The sequence below is a fragment of the Macaca thibetana genome, chromosome 10, assembly GCF_024542745.1.
Source record: "Macaca thibetana thibetana isolate TM-01 chromosome 10, ASM2454274v1, whole genome shotgun sequence".
In the NCBI taxonomy this organism is placed as follows: domain Eukaryota; kingdom Metazoa; phylum Chordata; class Mammalia; order Primates; family Cercopithecidae; genus Macaca; species Macaca thibetana.
Genome location: NC_065587.1, coordinates 32,724,969 through 32,752,142, shown reverse-complemented (window position 1 = coordinate 32,752,142; position 27,174 = coordinate 32,724,969). Strand labels below are relative to the sequence as shown.

Below are 27,174 nucleotides of genomic sequence, written 5' to 3'. Positions count from 1 at the left end.
ACCTCAGACCTGTAATTCCAGCACTTTGGGAGGCCAAGGTGGGTGGATCACCAGAGGTCAGAAGTTCCAGACCAGCCTGGCCAACATGGCAAAACCCCATCTCTACTAAAAATACAAAAATTAGCTGGGCGTGGAGGTGTGTGCCTATAATCCCAGCTAATCGGGAGGCTGACGCAGGAGAATCGCTTGAACCAAGGAGGTGGAGGTTGCAGTGGGCCAAGATCACGCTACTGCACTCCAGCCTGGGCAGCAGAGCAGGACTCTGTCTCAAAAAAAAAAAAAAAAAAAAAAAAAAAATTGGTGAAAGGTCAAGTACAGCAAGCACTTGCTGCCCTGCAACTCCATGAAAGGCCTTCCACCCTGCCCTGTACCAGAGAGGAGACCCAAGTGGCTTGGCCTCATCTTCAGGGAACCCACCAGGCAGGAGTCAGAAAACACACTCCTGAGAAGTGGGCTTTGACTGGTACCTTCCTCATACCCAAGTATGCTTTTAAGGCCGGGATCCCCACAGAAAGAACACCGACTAAGACCAGAGAAGCCCCAGCCTCTTGAAAGCACCAGCTAGGCAGATCCTTGCAGCACTCTCTCAGGAAGGACATAGGGTGAATGTGTGAAGAGGCACACGCAGGCATACAAGGAACACATCAGGCCCAGAGGCCTGCCCTCACTGCCCAGCCAAAGCCAGGGAGCCAACTGCAGCTCCCAGGTTCTGCACGGCAACTCAAGACGCCTCCAGGGGTAGCTGCAATGTTCTCATCTGGAGTGTCATGGAATCGAAAAGAATGTTTGTTCCCTCTACCAGAGCTACCCCACCCATGCCCTACTGAGACCTCAGTCTCAGTGTGAGGTCTCCTGTGACGCCCCCCTGCTTTACCTCCCGGGTTCACGCCATTCTCCTGCCTCAGCCTCCCCAGCACCTGGGACTATAGGTGCCTGCCACCACGCCCGGTTAATTTTTTGTATTTTTAGTAGAGACGGGGTTTCAACGGGTTAGCCAGGATGGTCTCGATCCCCTGACCTCGTGATCCACCCGCCTCGGCCTCCCAAAGTGCTGGGATTACAGGCGTGAGCCACCGCGCCCGGCCCTGGCTTCTGTTCTTACCAAGGCCACCCCACTACCAGTCATCCCGCTGCCCAGAGAGCAGCCAAAAGCAGTGAGCAACTAGCTCTGCATGGGGAGACCAGAGAAGCATCACTGAATCTGTCCAGGTTGGGCATGGGTCAGGGCCTTGGCCACCAGGTAGGCCCCAGGGAGGAGGCAGACATTCCATACAGATGACACAAGCGCAGAGCCAAGAGGTGCGGTGTATCTGGGCTGGGAGCCTGGCTAGGACAGAGGAGAGGGCCACACACCCCGTGCTCCCACACCCAGGTCATCAGAGAAGACGGCCCTGGCACTTCTGCCTTCATGGGACCTTTCCTCCACTAAGAAATATTAAGAGTCATGCTTTTTCACTGTATTGGCATAAAGAAAACTGTATTAATATACATAAGAAAACATTTCCTTTGACCAGAAGTTGTTTTTTCCTGCTGACTTAAAAAATGAAATAAAATAACATTCACAGGCCACTACAAGTACCGTGGGCCAGTGATATCAGAATTCCTGTGCCTGATGGATACATCGGTCCTGTATTTAGGGGGTTTGATTTTCTGGGGCAGTTCAAGGGAAGGAGAGGTACACTGAAATAGGTAGAAAAGGGTCTCCTAGGAGGTTGCCCGGGTTCTGATTCCCCACCACAGACTTAAGAACACACTAGCTCCTAGGGGAGTTCCAAAGCCTGGACTCATTCATCACATACACGCAGCACGCCTAAGGGCCCCGCACAGTGGCGAGGTCTCCGCTCGCGGGACGCTGGCGCCGGCCACACAACGCTAGGCTGACTCCTGGTGCCTCCTCTGGACCGGGTGTGAGCTGAGGACTTCTTCAGTGCAACGTCTCACTGAATGACAGTCTGCCACAGCCACCAATGTCCAGGCGAGGAGTTTCCAGGACTGAGAGGCTGGCACTAGGCCACTGCTGGGAGGACTTCTGCGAAACCAGGTGCCCCCGAGAGCCGCTGTCCCCAGCCCGACTCCGACGCTGGGCTGGCGGGAGGGCGCGCCCGTGGCGTAGCTCCTGGCCGCCGCCGCTCCCAGGAAGGGCCCAGAGGCAACATCCCGGACAGCACAGCTGCACGAAGTCCGAGGCGCCGCGAGCCCAGGTAAGCTCCAGCAGGCGTCCGCAGAGAGTGCCAGGCGGCCCGCGAGCCAGGCCCCGCCCGCCCCTGCCCCAGGCGCGGCCCCTGCAGAAGGGCGCCGCGGGTGAAAGGAGGTCCTGGGGCGACCCCGGCCCCGCTCGCCGCCCCGCCCCCACACCGCCCCCATCGCGCGGCGCACCTGGCCGCAGCGGCTCGGTGACAGTGAGCACGAGCAGGAAGAGCAGTAGGAAGACGCCGCTGTCTGCCTTGGGCACCATTTATCCTCCGTTCATCGTCCCCGGGGCGGCTGCGTGACCCCGCTGGGAGGCCGGACCGAGCCGGACTGAGGGTCAGGGGACCGTGCCAAGAGGAGGGTCAGGCGGGGCTGGACCTGGGCGAGGCGCGGAGAGGCGGCGGGAAAGAGCTTCGGCTGGGCCGCGGGCTGGCGCGCACTCTCGGCGGCAGCCTCAGGCTCCGACTCCAGCTCCGCGCAAGATGGCTGCCGTCCTGCTCGGCTCCGCGCTGCGCCGCCCCGCCTCCCGCCCTCGACGCCGGCGCGGGCCAATGAACGCCAAGGCAGGGGGCGGGGCCAGAGCCACAGAACTTCCCCCCGAAGGGGGTGAGGCCTAAGGTCACGACGGCGGTGGGCGGGGACCTAAGGGCGGTGACTGAGGGGCGGGCTCTAAGGGAAGGGCGGGACCATACGGAGTGAGGCGTGCCATTGGTTAAGCAGAGAGGCAGAGCCGGGGCTGGGGCCTGAGCGACGCGGCCTCGGAAGGGAGTAGGGTCTCTGGACGCGGGGTAGGGGCGGCGGGCGGGGGACCACAAGGACAGACATCGAAAGGCGCGGGGCATGGGGCTGGGCGCCGTGGGGTCGCGCGGGTGGGGAGCGGAGAGGACGAAGCGGGAACCTGGCTGAGACTCCAAGGGTCTTAACACCTGCAAGCTCAGGTCCCGTGAGCAGCCCAAAAGTGCGCCCCAAAGGGGTCTTTTTAAGGCCGAACCGCTGTGGAGGAGGGAGGGCCTGCCGGTTCTAAGGGTGGGGAAAGAGGGTCACCCTGTAAGGAACAGGAATGGCCTAAGGGAGTGTCAGGCAAAGAGATACTGGGAAGGCCAGATCCTGGAGACTGCAGCGAAGCCGGCTCCCTGGAGGACCTCCCTGCACAATGGCGAAGGGAAGGCCACATGTGCAGGAAGGAAAGCTAGGCAAAGAGGAGGCTCAGCGCCCCTGCGAGCAGTGCTCCAAGTGCCACCTCTCACCTGTCATCACCAACAGGGTGAACCTTGGAGGGCAGTGTTGGCAAAAAGAGTCCAGCTCTGTAAAATATTTGAAGACATTTCTTCTGAGCCAATATGTGACCAATAGCCTGGGACACAGCCCCAGGAGATCCTGCAAGTGTCCACGGGGGTAGGGCTACAGCTTGGTTTTATACATTTTAGGGAGACAAGACATCAGTCATGTAAGGTATACAGTGGTTCCGTCGGAAAAGGCGGGACAACTTGAAAGTGGGGGTGGAGGGGGCTTCCAGGTCATGCGGATTGGCAGCTGGTTCAAAGAGTTTATCTAAAGACGTGGAATCAATAAAAGGGACTGTCTGGATTAAGGGATTGTGGAGACCAAGCTTCTTAGACAGATGAAGCTTCCAGGTATCAGGCTTCACAGAGAAGAAACTGTTAATGTTTCTTATTAAAAAGTGCTAGACTCGGCCGGGCGCAGTGGCTTACACTTGTAATCCCAGCACTTTGGGAGGCCGAGGTGGGCGGATCATGAGGTCAGGAGATCGAGACCATCCTGGCTAACACCGTGAAACCCCGTCTCTATTAAAAATGCAAAAAATTAGCCGGGCGTGGTGGCGGGCGCCTGTAGTCCCAGCTACTCGGGAGGCTGAGGCAGGAGAATGGCGTAAACCCAGGAAACAGAGGTTGCAGTGAGCTGAGATTGTGCCACTGCACTCCAGCCTGGGCGACAGAGCAAGGCTCCATCTCAAAAAAAAAAAAAAAAAAAAAAAAGTGCCAGACTCCTGGGCACAGTGACTCACGCCTGTAACCCCAGCACTTTGAGATGCCAAGGTGGGCAGATCACTTGAAGTCAGGAGTTCAAGATCAGCCTGGCCAACATGGTGAAACCACGTCTCTACCAAAACTACAAAAGTTATCCAGGCATGGTGGCGCACGCCTGTAATCCCAGCTACTCAGGAGGCTGATAGCAGGAGAATCACTTGAACCAGGGAGGCAGAGGTTGCGGTGAGCCAAGATCATGCCACTGCACTCCAGCCTGGGCAACAGAGCAAGACTCTGTCTCAAAAAAAAAAAAAAAAATTAAAAAAGGAAAAATAAAAGGTGCCAGACTCTAGTTAATTCTCTCAGGAGAAAAGACCTTGAAAGGGATGGGGATTCTCTACAGAATGTAGATTTTCCCCACAAGAAACAGCTTTGCAGAGTGACTTCAAAATATGTGAAAGAAATCTGTTTTACAGTAAAATACTTGTTTCTTTCCGGGCCTGCTGTCATGCTGGTATCTTACTGCCATAGAGTCTGTTGTCAGTCTTCAAGTCTCTGTGTCGATGTTACCATTGCTTAGCTGTGCCTGAAACCTGAAGGGAGGAGGGATAATGAGGCCTGACTCCCACTTCCTATCACAGCCTGAACTAGTTTTTCAGGTTAAGTTTGGAATGCCCTTGGTGGAGAGGAGGGGTCCATTCAGATGGCTAGGGAGCTTAGAATTTTATTTTTGGTTTCCAGGAGACAGTAGTTGGGGTGTCCCCAGCAGGAAGGAGAAGGAGGCTGTCCGGAAGAAGGAGCGCCCAGAACGCACAAAGGCCTGGCAGTGGTCAGTCAGGGTTACGGAAGAAGGTGAAGGAGCAGAGAAAAGGGGGAAGGGCCATGGCAGGTAGGAACCCAACCCAACCTGAGTGACATCCAGCCTGCACTACCAAGTCATCCCTGAGGGATCCAGGGTTCCACTTGGCTCTGTGAGGAAGGGGTGTTCACTCCCTCTAGGTGGATGAGGCCAAAGTCAAATCCAAGGCTAGGATAGTCGTGTGACCCCTACTCCCCTAGGGCGTAGCCTGGAACAGGTGCCGGACGCAGAGCCTGGCACAGCAGCAGGGCTCCACTGCCAGAAGAAACAATAGCCACTGTCCAGTGCTGCCCCTGCTGCTTATACTGTCCTCAGAGCAGCCACCAGTGCTCAGGGTGGCATCCAGGCCCCACCTTTGGCCCCCAGCCCCAGGTCTGCCCTGGGAGCCCAGCCAGGGTTGAGAAAAAAAACTAGTTCATCGAGTGCCAGGGAGCCCTGCCCGAGGACATGGCGTGCAAGATGTTCCACCAACTCTCCTTGGCCATTAAGTACTGCCACGACCTGGACATCGTGCACCAGAACCTCAAGTGTTAGAACCTGCTCCTCCACAAGGATTTCAACATCAAGCTGTTCTACTTCAGGTTCTCCAAGCTCTGCCTGCGGGATGACAATGGCCAACAGAGATTAAGCAAGACCTTCTGTGGGTCGGTGGCATATGCAGCCCCTGAGGTGCAGCAGGGCATCCCCTACTGGCCCAAGGTGTATGACATCTGGAGCCTGGGCATGATCCTCTACATCATGGTCTGCAGCTCCATGCCCTAGGACGACTCCAACATCAGGAAGATGCTGTGTACCCAGAAGGCGCACCATGTGGACTTCCCACACTCCAAGAACCTGACAGACGAGTGCAAGGACCTCATCTAGTGCATGCTGCAGCCCAACATCAGCCAACAGCTCCACATCCATGACATTCTCAGCCAATGCTGGGTGCAGCCCAAGGCACAAGGACTGCCCTCTATGGTCATCAACAAGGAGGGGGAAAGCTCCCGGGGAACTGAACTCTTGTGGACCCCTGAACCTGGCTCTGCCAAGAGGTCTGCCACCAAGCTGGAGTCTGGGGAAGAGGCACAGCCCAAGAGACAACCTGAGACAAAACCTGAGGGGTTGGCAATGCAAATGTCCAGGCAGTCGGACGTCCTAGGCTTCCCCAGCAAGCCGTCAACCAGGGAGAAAGAGGAAGGGCCCCCCCAAAGGCCTCCAGAGATTCGCATCCAGTGAGCATTTGTGGCCCAGTATGCCAGCAGTGAATGAGATGGAGCTCACACCTTCAGGCCCAAGCTCTGAAGAAGTCAAGGCACAAACCAGAGAAGGAAGACAGTCCCGGATGAGCCGCTGTTTTCATCAGTTTCTTCTCTCTCCCCTTGAACTTCATAACCACATTGCTAAAGGAGCAATAAATCACTATATTAATGCAGATGCCAAAGTGAATGTCTTTGCCTCAGCTGACTAGTCCTGGGCTCCCCTCCACGGGTTTCCCACTCAGATTGTGCTATGATTCCTTCTTCACTTGGGAAAACACATCCCAGCGTGCCCAGCCCAGACCATGACCTCAAGCCCGTGCTGGGGCTGGGGCTGGGAGAGACCTGGAGGGGCAGGGGCCAGAGCTGAGAGGTGAATGAGGAAGCTGCTGCCTCAGAAGGGACGCCCCCGAGTGCGGTGCTGGGGTCAGGAAAGGACAGGGAGAGGACAGGACCAAGAAGTGTGCCGAGGCACCCCTGCAGAGGAGCGCAGGCTCTGTGTACAGTTGGGACTGAGGGTCTGGGCAGACCTGCCCTCTGCAGCCCCACAAGGCTGCCAGTGGGGGTTGCAGGAGGCTGCAGAGGACAGGTGGCCAGCCTCTCAGCCACTCCTGAGCTCCCTACCCTGCTGGGCAACTCGTTCATTGTGCTCTGTCCACCACAGGCCCCGTGTCCAGCCAGCACCCAGCTTTCAACAGTGCCGGGGTCACCCCACCCTGTGGTCACTCTCCAGCCCAGGAGAAGTAGGAGGCTCTGCTGGATGGCCCAACCACACTCCAGCCCAAGCATGTCCCACAGTCGTGTGTGCTCTTGACCACATCTTATCCCCATCCCAGCCTGTCCCCAGGGATGACACCCCTGCCAGCATTAGAAGTTGACACTGGCAAGTAGGATAGGCCAGGCAACCACAATGCATGCCTGGCCTGAGGACAGGGAATGCTGACCATCGGAGCCCCACAGGGGTCATGAGCCTAAAGTTGGCACCACTGGCTAAGTGTGCTGCATGGCCTGTGCATATCTTAGGCAGGGCTACCTCCCCATGGCCCCTTTCTCCTCGCCCCACTGTGGACAACCTTATGTGGGCCTAAGGCTTGACACACACACAAAGGACAAGCGCTTTCAGAATCACCTTTCCCATGGCCTCTAAGTGGATGGGGCCAAAGTCAAACCCAAGGCTAGGACAGTCGTGCGACTCCCACTCCCCCGGGGCGGGGCCTGAAGCAGGTGCTGGACACAGAGAATGTCAGAGCAGAGGAGCTCCACTGCCAGCAGCATCCATGATCACTGTCCACAGTCTACCTATGGTCACTTCTCTACCTCAGGAAGACCCCAACCTCAGTCCCCTTGGAGAAGTAGGGTCCAGTGAGAGCCTGGACCGGCCCTCCTTGCACTCCTCAAGTCCACCTGCCTCCTCATGCTCCCAAAGCCCCCTTCCACGTGGTTTAATTTCAGGCCTCCACCCCAACCCTCCCACCACCTCCAACAGTGTCCAGAGCCATCCCCCACCCAGCCTGGCTCCCACTGCCCAGCGGGGAGAAACCTGCCCTGGCCTCTGGGGTCCTCCTGTGGCCCAATGCATCCTCCCCTGGCCTCTGGGCACCAGGCCTCACCACTGTGCCCCCATCACACACATGGCCCATAATCATACAGGGAACTTGCCCCTGCAGACTCTGTCCAGCTCTCCAGGCTCAGCTGAGGGGCTGAGGCCTCCATAAAGCCTTCTAGGGGTTCTCAGCAGCCTGCCACTCTGTACTCTGCCAACAGGCCTCGAGGGGCCACCCTGTTCTTCCCACCAAGAAACTCATGGTGGAGAGGAAGCCCAGAGTGCCGGGATGGGGTCCCGGGTGGGACATCCTGAGGAATGGCTCTTGGGCCCTCCTCCCCAATTATCCCCACAGACCTGCGCTGGTCCTCAGGGGAGTGGCCAGCAAGCAGGTCTGGGAGCTTCACTGTAGCTCAGCCAGGTGAGCCCGGGTGGGAGGGGCTGCGGGAGGAGTTCCTGCTCTGCGCTTTACAGCTGGGAACAGCTCAGAGAGAGTGTCTGAGATCACACTGCCCAGGGCAGGAGGCCCAGGTGACCCCTCCACAGGTGGCCTCGCCATGCCGGGCGACTCCCATAGGTGGCTCAGCCCTGGCTCAGACCCCTTCAAGGACCCTCGGAGGTGCTAGGACCAGGACCTCAACAAGGCCCTCCATGGCCTGTCCATGTTCCTGCCAAGCCACATCCCTTCAAACCATCACATGTAATAGCCATCCTCATCCCCCTCCACCTGGCTCGTTCCTCAGACCTCAGCCTTCCCCAGCTTCCCAAAGTCCAATCCCCAGTTCCCTGTCCTCACAGCACCATGGTTCTGAGGCGTGGCACAGCCACCATCGTGCATACACACTTGGCGTGATTGAGCCTCCCTCGCCTCTGGGCTCCAGGAAGGCATGGGTGGTCTAGCTCATCAGTGTACCTCAGCACCCAGGGCAGACCCTCAGTGCCTGGGGGACAAATGGGTAAACAGGTATCTACTTTATAAAGGAAAGGAAGGTTCAGAGGGAAGTGGATTTCTCAGAGTGTGCAGGTACCTGGCTCACAGGACTGCATCCCTAGGAGCAACGCTGGAGGTCCCCAGATCCAATCCAACCCTCTCCGTCAAACACACCAGGAGTCCCGGCCCTGTGTGTACTTCCTGGATGAAGCAGCCCACTCCATGCCTGGGCAGCTCTGCCTCTGCAATGTTGACACCTGCCTCTTCTGGCATGTCCCCCAAGGACCAGAGAGGCACTCGGGGGGTGAAGTAGAATGCACAAAAAGAGGGAGAAGGCATTGGTAGAGTCTAGCAAGAAGGCAGATATCTGGCCAGGGCACGGTAGCTCATGCCTGTAATCTCAGCACTTTGGGAGGCTGAGACAGGCAGATCCCTTGAGGCCAGGAGTTCGAGACCAACCTGGGCAATAGAGTGAAACCCCATCTCTACTAAAAAATACAAAAATTAGCTGGGCATCATGGTGCGTGCTTGTAATTCCAGCTGCTGGAGAGGCTGAGGCATGAAAATTGCTTGAACCCTGGAGGTGAAGGTTGCAGTGAGCTGAGATCGTGCCAAAGCAAGACTCCATTGAAAAGAAAGGAAAGGAAAGGAAAGGGAAGGGAAGGGAAAGGGAAGGGAAAGGAAAAGGGAAAGGAAAAGGGAAAGGGAAGGGAAAGGAAAGGGGAAAGGAAAGGAAAGGGCAAGGGCAAGGGCAAGGGCAGGGCAAGCAGATATGCAGAGAAATGCCCCAGATAGGGCATTTAGGGGAGCAAGGGAAAGGGTCAGGGGGTGGTAAGTGGGAATTCTCATGCTCCTGGGTCCTGGCCTGCAAATTTTCATAGCCAGCCCCTTCTAGGACAAAAAAAGGAGTGAAGTGCTGGTCATTTCAGCCATAGAGACTCCCAGGAGAAAGGAAAGCATCAAACTAAAGCTATTAACCACCGATGCTACAAAGAGCTTCGGGTGGGACTCTGGGAGGCTGTCACTGCTGGAAGGCAGTCACTGTGGGCACATCGGCCCATCCTGCTCATCTGAGCCTCTCAGCTTGGCATCCTGACTTTGGCTGCCCTGTTTCTCCAATCTTCCCTAGTGACCTCCAGACACAGGGTGCTCCCTGTGTACTCCAGACAGAGTGGGTTCACACAGCCATGTCAGGGCCAAGATGTCACATCTGCCTGACATGTCCTGCCCCTCTTGTCAACCCCATGGAGTCTGTTGATTCCCAGCACCCCAGCTCCAACATCACTTCCTCTTTGAAACCTTCCAGGACTAAACCCCACCTGGGAGCAGGCCTTCCTCCCTCTCCCCTGAACGCTGAGCACACAGCTCGTCTGTCCCAGCCACTCCCTGTGGACCCAGGATGCCTGTGATGGATGACAAATGAACATCCGTCCAAAGCACCTGAGGAGACATGTACGGGATGCCACATTTCCGAAAGCACAAATCCACACGCCAGCCCTGACACAGGATGTTCACACTGTTTCCAGGTGCAAAAGGCAGCCCAAGATGCAAATGATACTCAGTGTCAGGGTTCCAACAGGCGACTGCTGCTCACTCCACACAAAGGCCCAAACTGACATGACTCAGAACTCCCTCCTCACCCAGGTGCCTGCTCTTCCCAGTGCATGGCCTGGGTGCTATCAGCTCCAGGATTCCCCAGCACCAGGGCCCATCCACTGACAGACTAGCAAACAAGACAGACCTGACCTTCTGTCTCCTGCTGATCCCGAGGCCCACCCTGGCCCAGCCTCCTCTCACTTGGTCGAAGGCACTGGCCCCCACCTTCATCGCAAAGCCAGTTCTACTCTGTCTCTCTCTCTGCCACTGACCATCTTAAAACACAACTGGGACGGCCCTTCTCCTGTCCTGCACCTGCGGCGGCGGCCTGCCACTTACAGAAAAAGCCCCGACTCCTTCACTTCCCTCCTCCTTCCCAGCCACTCTCAGAAAAAGCCCTCTCTTCTCCCAAGCTCTCTGCTGCCCAGGTGCCTTCCTGCCGCCTCTACCCAAGGGAGGCCCTGCCCCACCCCTCAGACCTGCAGGCACCTGCCCTGGACCCTGGACACCCAGTTGGCATGTACTGCAGCCCTGACCCACCCATACACAGGCCCTTGCTCGCTGGAGCAGCAGCGACTCACCTGCCCGGCTCTCTACCCTGAGGGGCCTGCCGCCTCCGCTCCCAAACACAGGGCCGCTTTCGTCTACCAGGCTTGGCACCACTGCCAGCCGGACTGGTCCAGGGCAGTCCCTCCCAGGTACCACTGTTCCCAGAACCAAGCCAGGTCCAGCTGCATTTTCTTGAGGCCCAATAACAAGCAGCAGACAAACTAGGAAAGAAGGGAATTTATTACTGTAACTGCATACAGGGAGAAGGCTGGAGATAATTCCACCAGACCAACTCCAAGTGTTACGATTTTCTTAGTGTTTATATAGGTTGGGGTTATATGTCTACGTGCTAGCAATCACCTAAGTCTACTGGTAACTGATTTTGTTTCAAGTAGGTCAGAGGCAAAAAAAAAAAAAAGCTTGCTAAGTCTGATCAAAAGGGGCCCACTGTCTTCAAGGCCTGTCTACTGTGGTACGGGTGTGATTATTTCGATTTTATCTCCTTTACAGCTTGGTCCAGAGAGCTGCCTTAGACTATTCAATGAATCTATTCAAACAGCTGCCTGTTACCTTGACTTGTCTTCAGATTTTGTCGACCCGAGATGGGTCCTGGCACTAGGAATGTAAAACCGTTCCTATTATTTTGGCTGGCTCCAGCAAGAGAGAAGCCCATGCAAGACTGGGCTGTATGTTTCATTTCTAGCTTCGATGTTTGGGCACTAATTTCCCTAGATTTAACTATGTGCTCAATGTTAAGGCAGTGCTGTGGAAATCTGTCTGTGTAACCGGGGTGCTATGCAGGCCTGTCTGGGTGACTGTCAGGGAGAACTGTCCTGCCACACCAAGGACACAGCCCAAGGGGGGCTTTTTTTCATAGCCCAAAGAAGCTGCAGGAAACCCACCCTAGTGAGACAAAGACCAACGCAGGGTCGGTCCCCACAGCCAGGTGATGGAAACAGGCTGGACGTGGGCCGCCTCCCCTCCGGCCTGACTTGTGTGACAGACAGGGAAACCAATGCAAGCAGCAGCAGCAGGGTTACCACAGTCCTGTCTGGGGACAGGCTTCCTTCCAGCGGGTGGGGAGCGGGCGCTCCTGCCAGACCAGCCTGGCTTCCATGGTTCCAGGAACCCTGTTCCCCCTCAGCCCAGTCCCCGCCCCCACTCCTTGGCTTTATGAGTTCATTCGCTGAAGTCACCCAGAGACAATGCTGAGTGTTCCACCCCTGAGTTGAAGCCCAGCCCAGCCCAGCCAGACACCTCCCGGTAGTGTAAATGAGGACAATGCCCGCTGGCCCACGTGACGGGGGGATGTAGACGGCAGCGGCGCCAGTCGCTCCTGGCACCATGGACGATGCCACAGTCCTAAGGAAGAAGGGTTACATCGTAGGCATCAATCTTGGCAAGGGTTCCTACGCAAAAGTCAAATCTGCCTACTCTGAGCGCCTCAAGTTCAATGTGGCTGTCAAGATCATCGACCGCAAAAAAACACCCACTGACTTTGTGGAGAGATTCCTTCCTCGGGAGATGGACATCCTGGCAACTGTCAACCACGGCTCCATCATCAAGACCTACGAGATCTTTGAGACCTCTGACGGGCGCATCTACATCATCATGGAGCTTGGCGTCCAGGGCGACCTCCTCGAGTTCATCAAGTGCCGGGGAGCCCTGCACGAGGACGTGGCGCGCAAGATGTTCCGACAGCTCTCCTTGGCCGTCAAGTACTGCCACGACCTGGACGTTGTCCACCGGGACCTCAAGTGCGAGAACCTTCTCCTCGACAAGGACTTCAACATCAAGCTGTCTGACTTCGGCTTCTCCAAGCGCTGCCTGCGGGACAGCAATGGGCGCATCATCCTCAGCAAGACCTTCTGCGGGTCAGCGGCATATGCAGCCCCCGAGGTGCTGCAGGGCATCCCCTACCAGCCCAAGGTGTACGACATCTGGAGCCTGGGTGTGATCCTCTACATCATGGTCTGCGGCTCCATGCCCTACGACGACTCCGACATCAGGAAGATGCTGCGTATCCAGAAGGAGCACCGTGTGGACTTCCCACGCTCCAAGAACCTGACCTGTGAGTGCAAGGACCTCATCTACCGCATGCTGCAGCCTGACGTCAGCCAGCGGCTCCACATTGATGAGATCCTCAGCCACTCGTGGCTGCAGCCCCCCAAGCCCAAAGCCATGTCTTCTGCCTCCTTCAAGAGGGAGGGGGAGGGCAAGTACCGCGCCGAGTGCAAACTGGACACCAAGCCAGGCTTGAGGCCTGACCACCGGCCCGACCACCGACCCGACCACAAGCTTGGAGCCAAAACCCAGCACCGGCTGCTGGTGGTGCCCGAGAACGAGGACAAGGTGGAGGACAGGCTGGCCGAGACCTCCAGGGCCAAAGACCATCACGTCTCCGGAGCTGAGGTGGGGAAAGCAAGCACCTAGCATGATGATGACCCCGTCGTGTGTGGTGGGGGTCGTGATGGGGGGGCATGGCGAAGTCGGCCTTCACATTAACTAAGTAGGCAGGTAGGATCTGAAGAAGGCACAGGTGCAAGTAAAATTCGTCAATTAAACCACTATTTTGATTACGTTCCATTAGCTTTCTTCCACTTAGTAGCAAAGACGTTCTTTACTGACCACCAAATAAACCACAGGGTGTGTACAAGCATCAAGAGTGCCCAGTGAGGAGTGTTTTTCTCTGGGACTCAGCCAACCGCCCCACCTGACACACAGTGGTCTCCGGCCTAGGAGCACAGGACAGGTGCTCAGGTACAGGCAGACTCGTGGTGTGGCCTGGCCTTGTGGGGGACGAGAGGGCCTCTGCCAGGGTCCACCTGCCAGGCCCACACTGTCTCCCTCTGACCTGGCCTCCTCCTCAATGCCCTGGGGCTGGCCAGCTCCAGGGGTCCACGACTCCCCCTGGCCTCCTGCAGTTCAGCCCACTCTAACCTACCCCCACTCCCTCAGAGCCCCTCGCTCAGCATCCTCCTCTTCCTCTATTTCCCGGAGTCATTTGAGATTTCTGTCCTCAGCCCTCAAGTTCCCTGCCCAGTCCTCCAGGGGCAGCCCCAGCTGAGACCTCCCAGTGTGCCCTCCCCACCCAGTGGCTCTGCAAGCTGCTCAGCAGCCCTTGGTGATGGTGCACTGGCCTGTCTTTTGTGCTTCCTGCTGTGTCACCCATTGCTCCCAAAGCATGCGGCCCACTTGCTGGCCAAGTGCTCGAGGTGGTCAGCACCTAGACAGTGCTCCTCCCCCTCCCTCCCCACTTCCTGGGGACTCCCTTAGGACAACATGCACCCTTTCCTATGGGATAAAGCACCAAAGGCCCCACATCCCCCACCCATTAAGAGTCCCATCCTACCTGTCCAGCAACCCTACATCCACCTGCAGGTCCCAGGGCACATCTGGAGCTCAGCCACCCCAGGAACTTGCAGGAACTCACTATCGAGGAACACAGGTTAGCAGTGGCCCCAGGTAGGTGGCAGAGATCAGGCCCTGCACCAGCCTCCAGAGAACTTCAGCACTTAGGAAAGGCGTGAGAGGACCAGAGAAGATCGCCTAGCACAGGCTGGGTACATGTACACTCAAAGCAAGAAGGATCCCAGTGTGAGCAGAGGCCAGGTGTGTCCCTGAGCAGTGAGACCCCCACCCTGAATGCACAATCTGTGCCCTCCACTTGAGGTCTGGGGGCCAGATCTTGGTCTTGGGCCCACCTGGGCCCCTCTACCTCTGCAGAAAGCAGGCACAGGACCGTCAGGCCACCAGACTCCTAAGGGTCAGACACCCATATCCTTGGCCAATGGGCAAGTGTGCCCGCAGTGCACAGAGGACCTGCCAGGTCTGCATGGAGCCTGGGGCCCACATTACTGTTATCTGGGAGCTCCTGTTGGTGGGAGAGACAAGGTGAGGCCAGGGCCAGCAGCATAAGATGGGCAGTGCCTACGGCAGAGAGGTGAGCGGGACAGTCCCACCCCATGAGCTGGAAGCCAGGGCTGGGAGAAGGTGACGGCTGAGATCACCTGATATGCAGCCCCTACACAGTCCTATAACCAGTGCACCTCACAGCAGGCAAGCCCAGAGTGGAGGCTGCAGACCTGGGCCCAGAACTGCAGGTGAACCTGAGAGTACAACTTCCAAGGGCTCCATTTCTCCTTCACATCCCCCCAGAGGAGCAGAAAGCACAGGAGGATGTGAGCTCAGCTCAGAACACAGGTTCCGGGTGCTGCAGAAAGCGATGCCAGAGTCATCCGGTGCCCCCACAGCCACCCCACCTGCAGCTTCCTCACCTGGGGGGCCCCTCACTTCAAGCCCTGCTGTCCTGAGACACGATGTAGGCCCCAGGGCAAGGCTAGGGCTTGTGTGGGGAGCAGGATGGAGAGGCAACCCCCAGACTGTACCAGGTGTTCTTTAATGACACTTCAAGGGGCCAATTAAACAGCAAACAGCTTGGCAAGGCCCTGGGATGTGGCGTGGGCCTGTGCGTCCTGTGCCAGCCTGGCCCCAGCACAGCCCCTTTCTCCAGTGGCTCCTGGCGTAGTAAACAGCTTTGGCCCAGGCCTGGGCCCCGAGAAGGCTGGAGTCCTCTGCTGGGTGTACAGCTGCCCTGCAGGCTCCATGAAGCGTCTATGGGCCCAGCCCAGGCCTAGCTCTAAAAGAAGTCCGAGGCTTTGCGCCGGGCAGGGAGCTGCAGCAGGTTGTCCGTGATGGAGGCCGGGTCCTGCGTGAGAGGGGTGCGTGTGGCAGAGCCAGGCGCTGGTGTGCTTGTGGGGGTCTGTAGCCCACTGGCCGGGGTCTTGAGGTGGGTGGAGCGTGCTGGGGATGGTGTGTAGCTGGCCCGCAGGGCTCGGTCTGTGTACTTGCTGGCCGTCCTGCTCACGAGGCGCTGTAGGGCTGGGGACATGGCTGGGTTCAGGCCTTTGGGAGTGAGGCTGGGGTGAAGGGATGGACGAGAGAGGCAGGGTTAGGTGGGCTGAGAGCTGCCGGCAGCAGGGCCTCCCTCGGCTCCCAGGAAGAGCCTGGACAGAGACACAGTCACTCTGAGCTGAGGAGGACGGCACTGCCGGCATGGCGGCAAATACGGGGGATCCCTGAGGTCAAACAGCAGCACTCAGGTCAAACCTGAGGTCAAGGCCGGGCGCGGTGGCTCAAGCCTGTAATCCCAGCACTTTGGGAGGCCGAGACGGGCGGATCACGAGGTCAGGAGATCGAGACCATCCTGGCTAAAGCGGTGAAACCCCGTCTCTACTAAAAAAATACAAAAAAAAAACTAGCCGGGCGAGGTGGCGGGCGCCTGTAGTCCCAGCTACTCGGGAGGCTGAGGCAGGAGAATGGCGTAAACCCGGGAGGCGGAGCTTGCAGTGAGCCGAGATCCGGCCACTGCACTCCAGCCTGGGAGACAGAGCGAGACTCCGTCTCAAAAAAAAAAAAAAAAATCTGAGGTCAAACAGTAGCACTGCCCTTGGCTGTGGGGGCTGGGGTGGACCCCCAGGCCTCTGAGAGTTGGAGTCCCCACCCCTCTCCAAGGGGAACGATGGCCGTCTCCACAGGGCTGATGAAAGCTCCCAGCAGGACCACATGCCTAAAGATGCCTCTTAGGGACGGGCCAAAGAGGACGTGGAGGAAAGAGAAGATGGAGGGGGCCTCTCATCCTGTCCATGTGTGGCCGTGCTCTGGATAGAGGAGCTGCCACAGTACCCACTGCAGAACCCCACAGACCTGCCCTGGACTCTGCCGCATGGGCCATGCCTCCACACCGTCAGGGCAGGGGCCAAGCAGGAGCAGGCCAGAGCTACCCTCACACTTCCCCACCAGCCAGGCGGCCCCTCACCTGGCCAGATTCTCCGTCACTCTCCGCAAGGCTTCCTGCTTCTTGGCCCGGTTCTTGGCGGCAGCCTCGTTGGCCATCTTCAGCCCCAGCCGCTCCCTGCGGCCCGGCTCCAGGATCTACAAGGTAGCAGGCGTGTAGGTAGCTGTGCCAGGCCTGCCACATGCCAGGCAGCCCCTCACACAGAAAGCCACTGTGGTGGCTGCCAGCCTCTCTTTGTTGCCTACAAAACCCCCACAACCCACCATCACCTCCCACTAAAAGCCCCTGGAAAGCCCCCAACCCCGCCTGACCTGCCCAGGGCCCAGCACTCCTCACCTGTCTTCCTGTTCCTCCCAAAGCCATGACCTCTGACAACCTCTCAGAACAAGAGGTCTGTTTTAACGTTTCCCTGATTATCGGCGTGAACATCTCTGTCTTATCGGCACTCTGTATTTTGGGCGCTTCCCCACGTGTCTGTGGCCTATTTTACTCTCAAGGGGCTCATTTTCCTTTTCTGCTGCTGTCACTCAGAAGACCCTCGCCAAGACCCTGTGTCAAGTCAACTGCGCTACACCGTGCATATGTGTTTTCAGTTATTTGCCCTTGTTTCACTTATAACATTTTCTGCTGTATTTGTTATTTTCATTTGTGATTTCCTCCTTTGCTTTTGTTTAGAGAGTCCTCCCTAACTTAAGATTAGACTGCAGGCTGGGAGTGGTGGCTCATACCTGGAACCCCAGCACTTTGGGAGGCCAAGGCAGGAGGATCACTTGAGCTCAGGTGTTGGAGACCAGTCTGAGCAACATGACGAGACCTCTTTTCTACACACACACACATACACAAAATTAGCTGGGTGTGGTGGTGTGTGCTGTTAGTCCCAGCTACTCAGGAGACTGAGGCTGGAGGGTCACTTGAGCCCAGGAGCTCAATGTTACAAGGAGCTATGATTGCACCACTGTTCTCCAGCCTGGACAACACAGTGAAACCCTATCTGTTTAAAATAAATAAATAAATAAATAAAGGCGAGGCACGGTGGCTCACACCTGTAATCCCAGCACTTTGGGAGGCTGAGGTGGGTGGATCACAAGGTCAAGAGTTCGAGACCAGTCTGGCCAACATAGTGAAACCCCATCTCTACTAAAAATACAAAAATAAGCCGGGCATGATGACGCATGCCTGTAGTCCCAGTTACTCGGGAGGCTGAGGCAGGAGAATCACTTGAACCCAGGAGGTGGACGTTGCAGTGAGCCGAGATCGCGCCACCACACTCCAGCCTGGGCAACAGAGCGAGACTCCATCTCAAAAAAAAAAAAAAAAAAAAAAAATCAAACTAGGCCGGGCGCGGTGGCTCAAGCCTGTAATCCCAGCACTTTGGGAGGCTAAGACGGGCGGATCACGAGGTCAGGAGATCGAGACCATCCTGGCTGACACGGTGAAACCCCGTCTCTACTTTAAAAATACAAAAAAACTAGCCGGGCGAGGTGGCGGGCGCCTGTAGTCCCAGCTGCTCGGGAGGCTGAGGCAGGAGAATGGCGTGAACCCGGGAGGCGGAGCTTGCAGTGAGCTGAGATCCGGCCACTGCACTCCAGCCTGGGCGGCAGAGCGAGACTCCGTCTCAAAAAAAAAAAAAAAAAAAAAAAAAAAAAAATCAAACTAAATACTCGCCACTATTTTCTTCTAGTTGTTTTATGGTTATTGTTTTTACATGTAACCTTTTCACCTTTCCAGAATGTATGCTGCTACACATCCTAAGGACCCAGCTTCCTTCATTTCTAAATACTCTGCTATTCAGTGCAATTTGAGTTGCCATCTTTATCGAGCCCTAAATTCTGACTCATGATTTCACAATTTCCGTTGGCCTGGAGACTCGGGAAGCAGTGGCAGGCGCACCTTGGAAGCACCTCAGCCCTTGCCTTATGCTCTCACATTTGACAGCATAGCATCCTCTTCATTATCCCTCTCGCATGCCTGCCTTAGTTATCCTTGCATCCCAGACAATTCAGAACCAAAGTAACCAAAACCTCTCCCCATGTTTTGTCTGGACATGGGTTACCTCTACTAAGTACTCTGGGGAAAGCCCCGCAGTGGTACGGGGAGGCCTGTTGCACCTGACCCAGCCCACGAAGAGCCTCCCCTGGTTTGTGCCGGCTCTCACACACTCCACCCCGACCACTCCTACAACACCAGGCTTGAGCCGTGTCATCCAGCGTGCCCCAGTCATGTTCTGTAACCAGGGGCCTTCCTCTGCAAGCACACAGCCGCGTCCCGTGGTCCTCAGGCCTGCAGAGCTCCTGACGTGTCTGTGACTATCCTCCCTCACTCGTGAACAGCACCCGGCCTCCAGGATCCACAGGGCCCAAGCCACTCCCTGCCTTGGTGTCTCAGCCCTCACACCCCCAAATCCCTCTGTGACAGGTCCACCCACCCACACCTGCCTTCGGTGCCCTGGCATTCAGAAAAGCCAGCACTCTGCCTGTCAGCAGCTGGGGGCCGATTCCAGTGCTCAGTCCTGAGCCACAGGCACTCAGGGCTCTAGAGGTGTCCACCCCGGTCACACACGGTTCCCCCATCACCACGACCCACCTTGAAAGCTGGGCCCGGTGTCCTGTCCACGTAGGGGGTTTCCGACCCTTCAACTCTCAACGGTGTGTTCTCAACCTCCCCCCAGGTCATCATTGGGGACTCATTCACACCTGCAAATAAAGAGCCCAAAACCGTCTCAGGCCAGAGGACTCCCCACCACCCTCCCCTCCAGTCACAGCCTGTTCACCCAATGTGCATCCCAGCTAACATGAATATAGGCAGCTAGCCCTTTCTCCTTCCCCAGGACTCTGGAACCCTGGCACCTCCATCCTCCGAAAGGGAAATGCCAAGCTCCTAGCAGGCCCGAGGCAGGCTCAAGGCCCTACAGCCATGTGCTTAGCCTACGAGCCTCTGGGAGGTCTCCCCCAGCCATGCGGGAGGAGACACTCAGGCCTTCCAGGGCTCCCAAACCTCCTAGAACCCCGGACAAACCTGTGGTGCCTTCACATGCCCTGGCCTGTGACACAGCACCAGCACCCAAAAGCACAGAGGCCAGAGTGCAGGAGGGGCACCCATGCATGCCACGGGACCACCTGAGTGTCACCTGCCCCCTGAGGTGCCGAGCCTCCCTCCCTGCAGTGCTAGGTAGACTTAGACTCATAAGCACTGTGCACACGCCCCCACCTGCTGACATCACAGCAAGGACCAGGACAGAACACATCACCCCAGGACGTCTCGGGTCAGGTCTGCCTGAGAGTCCAGCCCGCCCATGGGCCCAAGCAGCCTGGACTCCTGGCCTCTAAGGCCTTGTACAGACAGGAGACCAGGTCCCTGAGTTACACAACGTGTGGGGCAGGCCAGGTGGAGGCCGAGAGTGGCCAGGGCCGACTGAGAAGCCCACCTCTCCCAGGGAGTCCCAGCAGTAGGCCACTTGCCAGTGGGCACTTTTCTCACCAGGGGCAGGAGAAGGAGTGGCAACAAATCCAAATCCACCCACTCGAGGGGACTCCTGGGGGATCAGCTCCTTGCCATCAGGGCCCACCTTGCCCTGTTTGTGCTGGAACAAGCAGAGAGGCTGGCATCAGGGGGACTGCAGCCCACGCTCGACAGCGGGCTAGTGGGCAAACACATAGGAACATGCTGGAAACACTTCCTCTCCTCAAGGCAAGGCTGGGGCTCTGAGGTTGGCGGCCTTCTTGGAGAAAGAGAGGGAGGGCCCCTGCCCCAACCACCCCAAAGACTTTGAGGGCCTGTCAAAGTGGGCACCTGAGCGAGGGAAGCCCCTCCTCCCATCCAGGGAGGTGCCAGGGCTCAGCTCCAGCTGCGCCTATCCCAGCGACTCCAGAGGATGCTGATGCCAGGCCCCTGCAGGGGGCAATGCTGACGACAGACAGGACTTACACTCTAGTCTCTTCCTGCCTTCCCCACTTCAACCGTGTGACTGCCACAGTCACTGTCAGAGAGTGTCCACTCATCTTGCCCCCAGACTCAGACAGCCTCTGCTCTCTGCCAACCCAGGCCCTGTCTTACCCCAGCCACCCCCGGGGCCTGGGCTCCCTCTGCTACTCGCTGGCTTCCCTGCCTGGCGTGTGCGCATGCAGCGGCCAGCCTGGACTCGCTCCCAGCAGCCCCTTTTCTCTCATGCCCCTGCCATCAAGGGAGCTGGCACAGATCTGGACCTACAGAACGTGTGTGACCAAGGCAGTGTTCAATGGAAGCCCACTGGGGCTGAGGAAAGACTCAGGACCCTGCCACACAGGGCCGCAGATGGTTCCACTCACTGAGCTCCGCCAAGCTCAAGGACATGGGAGAGATCGTGCCTACCCCCAGGCAGCCCTGCCCCGCCTGGCGCATGTGACCCTGCTGACCCGCCACTCACCTGGGCATTGAGGGCGGCTGCCTGCTGGAGCTGGCACCTGCTCAGGGCTTGGCTGAAGGGATCCCTAAGGAAGCGCGTGTTCTTATGCACCACCTGCCGGGGCTTCTTAAACAGCTGCTCCTCATCAGGGACACCTGGCAGACGAAGCAAAGGTAGCAGCAGGTGTCAGAAAGGCAGCAGCCTAAGGAGCATGAGGAGCTCGCTTCTCGGCCAAGTCACTCCCAGATGAACAGAAGCACTGAGCAGAACGCAGGCCCTGGTGCTGCTGGAGAGGGCCTCACTCACTGCTGACCTCACACAGACCTGTCCACTCTGAGACAGACCAGTACCCCTCGGAGGCCCAAACTGCAAGGGGGCACGGACATACACACCTGGAAGCCTGCTCCAAACATAGAGCCAGACACACGCAGCTCTACCCAACACCTCCCCATCTGGCTGCCAGGCCCGCTGCTTACCCTCTGGATAGTACATGAGGGAATTCTTGGCCTTGTACTTCCAGGTCTCCACACCGGCCTGGCTGCTCTCGATGGCCTGGTGCTCTGCTGACGGGAGTTCAAGATTATCTTTCTGCCTCTGCAATCACATGGGGAAAACTGATGGTCAGAGATGCCCCTGGGCATTGTACCCACGGCCCTGGGGCTCCCCCAACCACCACAGAGAGTGCCTACGCCTATGTGACACCCAAGACCCCAAAGACACCTTCTCAAACTCCTCCTCAGCCTGGTAGAGCCAAGCGTGGCGTGCCCGGCTCCTCTCCTTGGCCACCTCCATGATCTCCTGGAAGGAGGCATTGTCCTCACTCGTGTAGCGGCTCAGGAAGACATCTAGGCTGGGCAGTGGCTCCTTCTCCTCCTCCTCTCCAGCCTCTCCTGCTTAGGGGTTGCGGGAGGAGGAACACAGCACCCTTTGCAGTCAGGAAAGAGGACGACACCCAGGCCCAGGAATCACAGCCCCCAACATGCAGTGCTGGAATCCTCTCCCCTGGTCCTGGCTTCTGCCCATGAGAGCCTACACTGCCAACGACTCCCCATGGGGGCAGAATCCACCCACTCTGACTGCCCAGAGAGCCTTCAGGTGGTGCTCTACAGATGCAGGGCTAGCTCCGCCCATGTGCTGGATGCCAAGGGAATTACATAGTCTGATTCAGACTGGAGGGAGCAACACAGGTGTTAGAGTAAGAGCTCGTGATCACAGGCAGGCTCCTCCCCCACCAAAGTGGTGCCAGCCCTGTGGGATGTACCTCCAAATCCTCAGGGGCTCTCCCTCACTTCCTAGGATTTCCTTACTAATTTAACCACTCTTCTCTTCCCACTACCTGTACTACAGGTGGGTGGTCATCGCCTAATCATCCTGACCTGAGAGCCAGCCCCAATTCCAGGGACCCCATATGACCCGGTCCTCTGGATGGGGCCTCACAGGTGCTAAGCCACAACCCCAAACACCTCGACACCAAGCCTGCCACCATGGAAAGTGGTACCCCCACTGAGGTGGTGCCCTGGTGCTGCGTGTGGTGGTGCAAACTTCAGTGGGGCCACCTGGAGAGCTTTGCCTTCAAGTCTAGTGACAGTCCTGACCACCTGCTACACGCGAGGCTATGCACAAGGCACAGTGGCTACAAGTTCAAGACCCAAGGGATGAGGACAGGGGTCAGAGAGATAAGAAGTGAAACCCCATTCATCTCAGAGAGATAAGAAGTGAAACCCTGACCATCGCTGAGACCTGCAGAAGTGACTCCCTTTCTGAGCCTCAGCTTCCTCACCTGTAAATGCGATGATGACTCCTACCACTTAGGTTCTGAAAAGGATTCCTGTATTTACTGGCATGTAGGTGTATAGGTATTGAAAATCTGCAAATTGGCTACGTATGATGGCTCACACTTGTAATCCTAGCACTTTGGGAGGCTGAGGTGGGAGGATCACTTGAGCTCAGGAGTTCAAGACCAGCCTGGGCAACATAATGAAACCTCATCTCTATAGGGAAAAAAAGGAAGAAAAAAATCTACAAATTGTCCTGTGATGCACAAGCTACATTTCAACAGATAATCAAGTTTCAAGGACAACAAGGACTGTGTTAATGGCCGAAAAAGCTGAATTGTAAAGCAAAAAATATCATGTTTGTGCAAACATACAACACATCTGTGCTGTTCCAGCACACTGGAGTCTAGAAACTGATAGGAAAGAGCGTCTCATTCGTCCATACGTGCACTGACGTTCTACTACTGATTAAAAGAGGGCCTGACCATGCGGAAGTCCCATGGCGTGCAGAACACTTACATTCAACAGGACTCGGAGTGCCCTTTCCTAAACGGACTCCCCCATCAAATCACGATGTTACCATATAGACCTGTGTGTCCCAGCAAACATGCTGAAGATGACAACTTTCATCTGTTCCACGTGTACCTGTGCAAGGCCCACAATACCACGTGTGCTGTTCCCAACACAGCATACAGATGAAAGCAAAATAACGCTTCTGCTCTTATGCAAGCGATGCCAATTAGGGAAAGAGACCATAAATAGTAATCCCTTTAAAATGTTATGTCTCGGCCAGACGCGGTGGCGTAAGCCTTGTATGTTAAGGTATAAACCTGTAATCCCAGCACTCCGGGGGGGCCAAGGCAGGCAGATCACCTGAGGGCAGGTGTTCAAGACCAGCAGGGCCAATATGGCAAAATCCCGTCTCTACTAGAAAATACGAAAATTAGCCAGGTGTGGTGGCAGGAGCCTGTAATCCCGGCTATTTGGGACGCTAAGGCAGGGAGAATTGCTTGAATCCAGGAGGTGGAGGTTGCGGTGAGCTGGGATCACACCATTGCACTCCAGCCTGGGTGACAGAGTGAGACTCTGTGTCAAAAAATAAAAAATAAAGTAAAATAAAATAAAATAAAATAAAATGAAATGTCTTGTGATGAAAAACCAAAGCCAGGCTGGAAGCCACAGAGCACCAGTGGTGTTGTGACTTTACAGTGGCAGGTCAAGAAAGGTTTCTCTGAACAGGTAACATCTATACAGAGATCTATAGGAAGAAAAGCAGCGAGCCATGCAGTTATCTGGGAAGCAACCAATATGAAGGAAACAAATGGAGAGGCCCTGAGGCGTCTTCAGGATAGTGACAAAAGGGGCCTTCCAACATCCATGAAGCCCACAGGGCAGGGCTGGAACACAGCCGAAAAGCCAGTGAGAGCTAGTGAGAGTCCCATTTCACAGAGGCGAGTCACGTGTGGGAGCTGGACCCAAACGTTTAACAGTTAGACCAACGTCCTTTGACTTCACAGGCTGCTATTTAGGCAAGACCCCTCAGGAACAAGATGTGACCTGCAGCCCTCTGGAGCACCCCCTCAGGGCCTCACAGGCTAAGATTCCCAGGCAATCCTGACCAGGTGACTGAAAGAGGGCATCCTCACTCACCATCCTCCGGGCCTCGGCCGCGGGGCCTGGGCTTATTGCCCACCACTCCAGTGCCCGCGTGCACCTCAGGGGTTTCAAACGTGGCTGGAGTCACGTCTAAGGGAAGAGAGGGGGATGAGAATTAGAATAGCCTGAAGCAACAGTTCAGCAGGCTTTCCCCTCTCCACCACCCACAGGGTCCTCATACAGGGTGGCGGGGGCTCCCGGGACATCTTGCCCAAGGCAGAGCCAAATTTGATGGCAATCTGGCGCATCCGTTCCAAGTCTCCATTCTCCTCGGCTTCCAGGTACTCCTTCTGTGCCTGGAGCTTCTCCACATCAGGAAAGAAATCCCTTTGGATGACTGTCTGGAGGCCCTGCAAGGAGAGATCAGAATGAAGGTCAGAGGCTGGGCACAGTGGCTCATGCCTGTAATTCCAACACTTCAGGAGGCCAAGGCAGGTGGATCACGAGGTCAGGAGTTCCAGACCAGCCTGGCCAACATGATGAAACCCCATCTCTACTAAAAATACAAAAAATTAGCCAGGCATGGTGGCAGCCACCTGTAGTCCCAGCTACTTGGGAGGCTGAGGCAGGAGAATCGCTTAAACCCGAGAGGTGGAGGTTGCAGTGAGTCGAGATCATGCCTCTGCACTCCAGCCTGGGTGACAGAGCAAGACTGTCTCAAAAAAAAAAGAAAGTTTGAGTTGCGGTCTGGGCGTTCCTGCCTTAGAGTCCACTCCTTCAAATTCTGCTTCCCCAGTGATTGGGCCTGGCTTGAGGGAGCTTGAGGGCACTTTCTAGCCAGGTTGAGCATCCCATATGGTTGCCATGCTGCAACCTCTAACATCACTAAACACTCTTCTGATGTCCGTGAAACTCTTCTCTCTCGCCCTTGCTAACTGGTCATTCTCATTCTCCATTGCTGGCTGCCCACCAGCCAGACCAACGTGGGTATTATCACTTTCATTCCACACATGACTTTCTATTTCCAATCTAAACCTTTTTCCTGGCGGGGCATGGTGGCTCACGCCTGTAATCCAAGCACTTTGAGAGGCTAAGGCGGGAGGATCATCTGAGGTCAGCAGTTCGAGATCAGCCTGGCCAACATGGTGAAACCCTGCCGCTACTAAAAATACAAAAATTAGCCAGGCGTGGTGGCGGGCACCTGTAGTCCCAGCTACTCGGCAGGCTGAGGCAGGAGCGAGACTCCGCCTCAAAAAATAAAATAAAAACAAACCTTTTTGCTGAGTAACTTCAGCCAGTCACTAGCACCGGCTGAGATTCCCAAGTCTGCACCTCCAGCCAGACCTTGCTCCCGAGCTGCGAATTTGGGCACCCAACCGTCCGTTAAAGCCACTCATCTACATATCCCAAAAGGTGTCCCGAATTACACAGGTCTAAAACCAAACTGACTTCCGCCAATCCCCGTTTCAGCTCCTTCTGTGAGCTTGTGGTGGGGCGACGGAGGTCCACTCACTCGAGATGCTGTTACAACTGCAGGCTTTTTCCTGGAACCCCAGCATTCATACTTGATGCCACCGCTCTTTAGAAAGCCCTCTTTGCCACCATCCTTCCAGTGTGTCAAACTCTTACACTTTAACAGAAAATCTTATTTCCCTGACCCCCGTCCCACAGAAAGAGAACCGCTCCCTCTTTTCCCTGACAACACTGCTACAGCCTCTTCCACCACAGACGTCTTCCTCTGCCCTGTTTACTTGACTCGTGGGACCGTCCACACCCCAAGGGCAGGGACTCCGGCTCCTCCACTTCCAAGAGGAGACGGAGCGTCAAGACCCGAGAAAGGGAACCCGAGGGGAGCGTGAAGCAGGGGAGGGGCCCAGAAGTCGCCGGCGTCCGCACCGAGGTCGCACCTCAATATACTCTTCCTCGTCCAGGACCCGCTGCTTGCTCGTCGCAGCCCCAGCCTCTCCCGCCTCGCGCTTCCTCGGGGGCCTGGACGCGGCGGGGAGCAACAAGGACGAAGCTGATGCGCCCGGAGTCTCCATCGCTATCCCAGGAAAAACCTCGGGAACCCCAGGCGCGTCACAGGGTGGAGGGGGCGGGATTGCATCATTTGCGCAGGCGCCTCCAATAGTTGGCCAATGGAAAAGCTGTGGCTCTAGAAAGCCAGCCCGCGCCCCGTACTGACGTCACTATAAATGCTAGATATTATGGGAGTTGTAGTCTTTGTCCTGCCCCGCGCTATTCATGCTTGTCAATGCTGTGAACACGAGGTGGTGCTGTGGAGGTGGCGGGGGGCGGGTGCTATGGGGCGTGTTCTTCACGCGAAAAATTCTAGCTTTACGGTGCCCAAAGGCCTTAGAATTCTAATTTCCCACAAGCAAGAACTATGTATGCTTCGAGATTATTCAACAAAAATACACACGAGGAAATGTGCTTATATAGGAGTTTCAAGCTTTATGCAAAAAAAGGGCCTTAAAACAATTTTTTTTTTTTTTTTTTTTTTTTTTTTTTTGAGATGGAGTTTCGCTCTTGTTGCCCAGGCTGGAGTGCAATGGTGCGATCTCGGCTCACCGGATTTCCCGGGTTCAAGGGATTCTCCTGCCTCAGCCTCCCGAGAAGCTGGGATTACAGGCATGGGCCACCACGCCCAGTTAATTTTGCATTTTTAGTAGAGACAGGTTTTCTCCATGTTGGTCAGGCTGGTCTCTGGATCACAGGCGTGAGCCACCGC

The 27,174-nt window shown here is 56.4% G+C and overlaps 3 protein-coding genes and 1 pseudogene across 6 annotated transcripts in view; 2 read left to right on the top strand and 2 right to left on the bottom strand.

Annotated features, from left to right (window-relative positions):
• DGCR2 (DiGeorge syndrome critical region gene 2) overlaps positions 1 to 2,774 on the bottom strand; it is an 83,365-nt gene extending 80,591 nt beyond the window's left edge. For 2 of the 3 annotated variants that reach the window (XM_050746155.1, XM_050746156.1), the window contains exon 1: positions 2,377 to 2,716. In XM_050746155.1, the coding sequence (XP_050602112.1) occupies positions 2,377 to 2,455 (79 nt within the window). In that variant the 5' untranslated portion in view covers positions 2,456 to 2,716. Of the gene's footprint in view, positions 1 to 2,376 lie in introns of all 3 variants that reach the window. The other variant, XM_050746154.1, reaches the window with a different exon arrangement.
• Positions 2,775 to 3,343: 569 nt separating this feature from the next.
• On the top strand, positions 3,344 to 6,871 carry LOC126964079 (testis-specific serine/threonine-protein kinase 1-like; annotated as a pseudogene). The gene is made up of 3 exons (XR_007729308.1): positions 3,344 to 3,454; positions 5,238 to 5,363; positions 5,452 to 6,871. The product of XR_007729308.1 is annotated as a testis-specific serine/threonine-protein kinase 1-like (transcript).
• A 4,250-nt stretch (positions 6,872 to 11,121) lies between these two features.
• Positions 11,122 to 13,474, top strand: TSSK2 (testis specific serine kinase 2). The gene has a single exon (XM_050746239.1). It carries the CDS (start codon positions 12,239 to 12,241, stop codon positions 13,325 to 13,327), a length of 1,089 nt encoding a protein of 362 aa, XP_050602196.1. The 5' UTR covers positions 11,122 to 12,238; the 3' UTR covers positions 13,328 to 13,474.
• Positions 13,475 to 15,274: 1,800 nt separating this feature from the next.
• ESS2 (ess-2 splicing factor homolog) lies at positions 15,275 to 26,570 on the bottom strand. The gene is made up of 10 exons (XM_050746197.1): positions 26,351 to 26,570; positions 24,685 to 24,853; positions 24,498 to 24,593; positions 21,793 to 21,962; positions 21,549 to 21,666; positions 21,094 to 21,227; positions 20,169 to 20,271; positions 19,275 to 19,384; positions 16,713 to 16,828; positions 15,275 to 15,813 (listed from the first exon to the last, which is right to left on the bottom strand). The coding sequence occupies exons 1-10, from the start codon at positions 26,483 to 26,485 to the stop codon at positions 15,534 to 15,536; spliced, it is 1,431 nt and encodes a 476-aa protein (XP_050602154.1). The 5' UTR covers positions 26,486 to 26,570; the 3' UTR covers positions 15,275 to 15,533.
• Between the last annotated feature and the right edge of the window lie 604 nt (positions 26,571 to 27,174).

Bases quoted from the DNA above. Each gene is read 5' to 3' on its own strand.
- TSSK2 (XM_050746239.1), top strand. From the start codon at position 12,239: ATGGACGATGCCACAGTCCTAAGGAAGAAGGGTTACATCGTAGGCATC.
- ESS2 (XM_050746197.1), bottom strand. From the start codon at position 26,485: ATGGAGACTCCGGGCGCATCAGCTTCGTCCTTGTTGCTCCCCGCCGCG. The intron at 24,854-26,350 runs GTGCGACCTCGG...CTCTCCTTGCAG, and splicing joins ACGAGGAAGAGTATATTGAG to GGCCTCCAGACAGTCATCCA. The intron at 21,963-24,497 runs GTGAGTGAGGAT...ACCCCTAAGCAG, and splicing joins CGGCCGAGGCCCGGAGGATG to GAGAGGCTGGAGAGGAGGAG.